Genomic DNA, 2,575 nt, shown 5'->3' with positions numbered 1-2,575 from the left:
TTAAACTGAATTCATCACCTTTCCCAACACAACGACCCGGGCAGATCGTCGTCCCGACGTGCTCAAATAAAGACCGCTGCGAAATTTCGTCTTCGGTGTATAAGCAGGCAAAAAGGATTCAGCCACATTGAAATCGGTAATGGTGTAATTAAAATGCTAAAAAAGGGGTTATAAAAAATTAGCATATAGAACTCAAACTTAACGGCGATAAGTCATACGCACCGCTTTCAAAGGACAAGTGGGTCTCTCATTGACTGTAGCGAACATTACATTTAGAAAAGTATCAAATATCTTCAAGCCATGTTTCCCAGTGGACAAAACGGCACAACAATCAACCGTTTTGTTGAAAACATTCACTAGTCGCCCATTCGCCTGATAAATATCGAGCACAAGGTCAGCTTTCAACTTGCTGATAGGTTTTCGTAGCACCAGCGAACCCGAACTGTATGAACGATTATTGCGCCAGGTGAGCTGACATTCGAAGAATTCTATAACATGTGGTGCTGTGTGCTCGCATTTCAAATTTGTGGCATAAATGCGAAAAGAGCGCGCAACATTCGTATTAGTTTTCGCTTCGCCTTTGCCGCGGAGTGCTCCGACGTTCAAGCTAAAAAATTTATTCGCGAGCAGTGCTACTAAAACGTAGTTTAAGACTTGTTTACGTTTGGCGTCGCTAAAGAACATTCTTGCTTTTCGGCTAACTCAACAGACGAACTTGTTACTACTGAACCCAAAATGTTAGTTTTTCCTGCCTCATTAGTTTTTAATAGTTTCAAATTCGTATCTAAAATAATTATCTAAAAAAATATGTTCCGCAAATAAAATCATTAACTAATTGTGGTTTGTTTATACTGATATGTCTGGATGATTAAATTGTAAATATTTTGAAATATCTATGAACCCATCGACAACTAAATCATGCGTGGTGAAGATGAGTTACGTTAAGCTTTATCATAAATGGTCATATTATGTTTTTTTAAAATTGTTCATAATTATAACAATAACTTAAGCGGCAGAGTTAGGGCACCGAAGCAATAATACCCTTCACAAATACAAAATATTCCTTGAAAGAACTTTAATTGATCACTTTGTATGGTATTTGCTATAGTGATCCGATTTCAGCCCTTCCGACAAATAAACAGATCCGTGATGAGAAAAGGGCGGGTGCAAAATTTCAGATCGATATCTCAAAAACTCTAATTGGCATCTATGTATATATACAGACTGATGAACAGATAGATTAACAAGGCTAAATCGACTCAGCGCCGAAATAAGACACACCCCCAAATCGAAAAACCGCATTTGTGGTTCCAATTGACTCATCTTTGTTTTATATTATAAATCAGAGAGTTTAAGGATCCACACTTGCGAAAATTTCCCTCACTAGGCGACGATGAAATCAAGTTAGAACCCAACAATATTATTTATGATCCGAAAACTTTTTATTATTCATAAGAAGTCCCAAGGAAACACGGGCAAAGATTTTCCCACCAAAAAAGATTACTTATGGCCTGACTTGACTTGCGCTTAGATAATTTATAAGGAATCTTTAGGGTATAGTTCACACATGTAATGTTACCGCTGGTGAACGCTGAAGTTATACCCAAAAATGGTTTTAAGATGTTTAAAATTAATGCTGAATTTAATTATTCTAGAAAATTAATCGAAAAACATCCAGACAGGAGATAACTAAACGTAAATATTTTTTGCACATATAAAGCCATACTGCCAATGCGTGGGTAGGATATATTGGTTATTAATTATTTTGCTCTTAAAAAAAAGCTCTGTCGGATTAATCGGGTTCGGCCCATGCGGTTTGGTGATCAGCGAGATACGAGATATTTATTTAGTATAAAATTCACATAAATTTTGGTTTCGGAGTAATAGTTGCATTCGAGTTTGATTGGCTTAGCTAAACCGAATGTACGGAATAATTTGAAATACAGAAAGATTACTTGGATACAGGATCAATCGATATAATTCGCCACGAACTTTTGAGGTTTTGACCAAACAATGCCTTTAGTCGCGATATCACGATCAGTACGTTGAAATTTCGGCTAGATAAGTCGACTAACTAAAGTCACTTGCTAAGCTCAAATTCTCATCTGAAGCTTTTGTAGACTCAGAAAGACGGTCATGACTATTAGCAATGCTCAGATTCTTGGGCGAATTGTGTTATCCTCCACCAGAATGTCAACTACGACGGAAATTTAATCGAAATGCCGACTACTTCCTTGTTTGTTATGCAGACAACCTCGCCGATGTCATGACCACATTTATGAAATCCCAACTTAGCCAGATGTAAACTAACATAAGTTTTGCAGCGAACGCAGACTCGTTTGTACTCACACGACTTAGCTTACCGGAGCTCCGCTTGCAAGTTGATGGGAATTGCTCATGAACACAATGTCGTCAGTATATTGTAGGGCAGCAAAACATGCGTCGATATACTAAACGTGTAACATAGATGGAAAGTACTTGCTAAGGTGCAGATGGCAGCCGACTAGAGACGCTTCGGCGTATCGCACTTTATCAGAATCCGCCGTGCTAGAGATAAGTGGCATCACTCGAATAG

General features: G+C 38.0%; 1 protein-coding gene across 1 annotated transcript; it reads right to left on the bottom strand.

Moving 5' to 3' along the window:
* On the bottom strand, nt 1–684 carry LOC120774584. Its single transcript, XM_040104317.1, has 2 exons — nt 223–684; nt 1–156 (listed from the first exon to the last, which is right to left on the bottom strand). Exons 1-2 carry the CDS (start codon nt 682–684, stop codon nt 1–3), a joined length of 618 nt encoding a protein of 205 aa, XP_039960251.1.
* Between the last annotated feature and the right edge of the window lie 1,891 nt (nt 685–2,575).

Source organism: Bactrocera tryoni, chromosome 4 (assembly GCF_016617805.1).
Source record: "Bactrocera tryoni isolate S06 chromosome 4, CSIRO_BtryS06_freeze2, whole genome shotgun sequence".
Classification (NCBI taxonomy): Eukaryota; Metazoa; Arthropoda; class Insecta; order Diptera; family Tephritidae; genus Bactrocera; species Bactrocera tryoni.
The sequence above is the reverse complement of the archived record's forward strand: the minus strand, read 5'-3'. Positions and strand labels throughout refer to the sequence as shown.

What these genes read in the sequence shown, in the direction of transcription:
- LOC120774584 (XM_040104317.1), bottom strand. Translation starts at nt 684, where the DNA reads ATGTTCTTTAGCGACGCCAAACGTAAACAAGTCTTAAACTACGTTTTA. An exon ending in CCACTTGTCCTTTGAAAGCG is followed by an intron (nt 157 to 222) that starts GTGCGTATGACT and finishes CCCCTTTTTTAG; the next exon opens with CATTTTAATTACACCATTAC.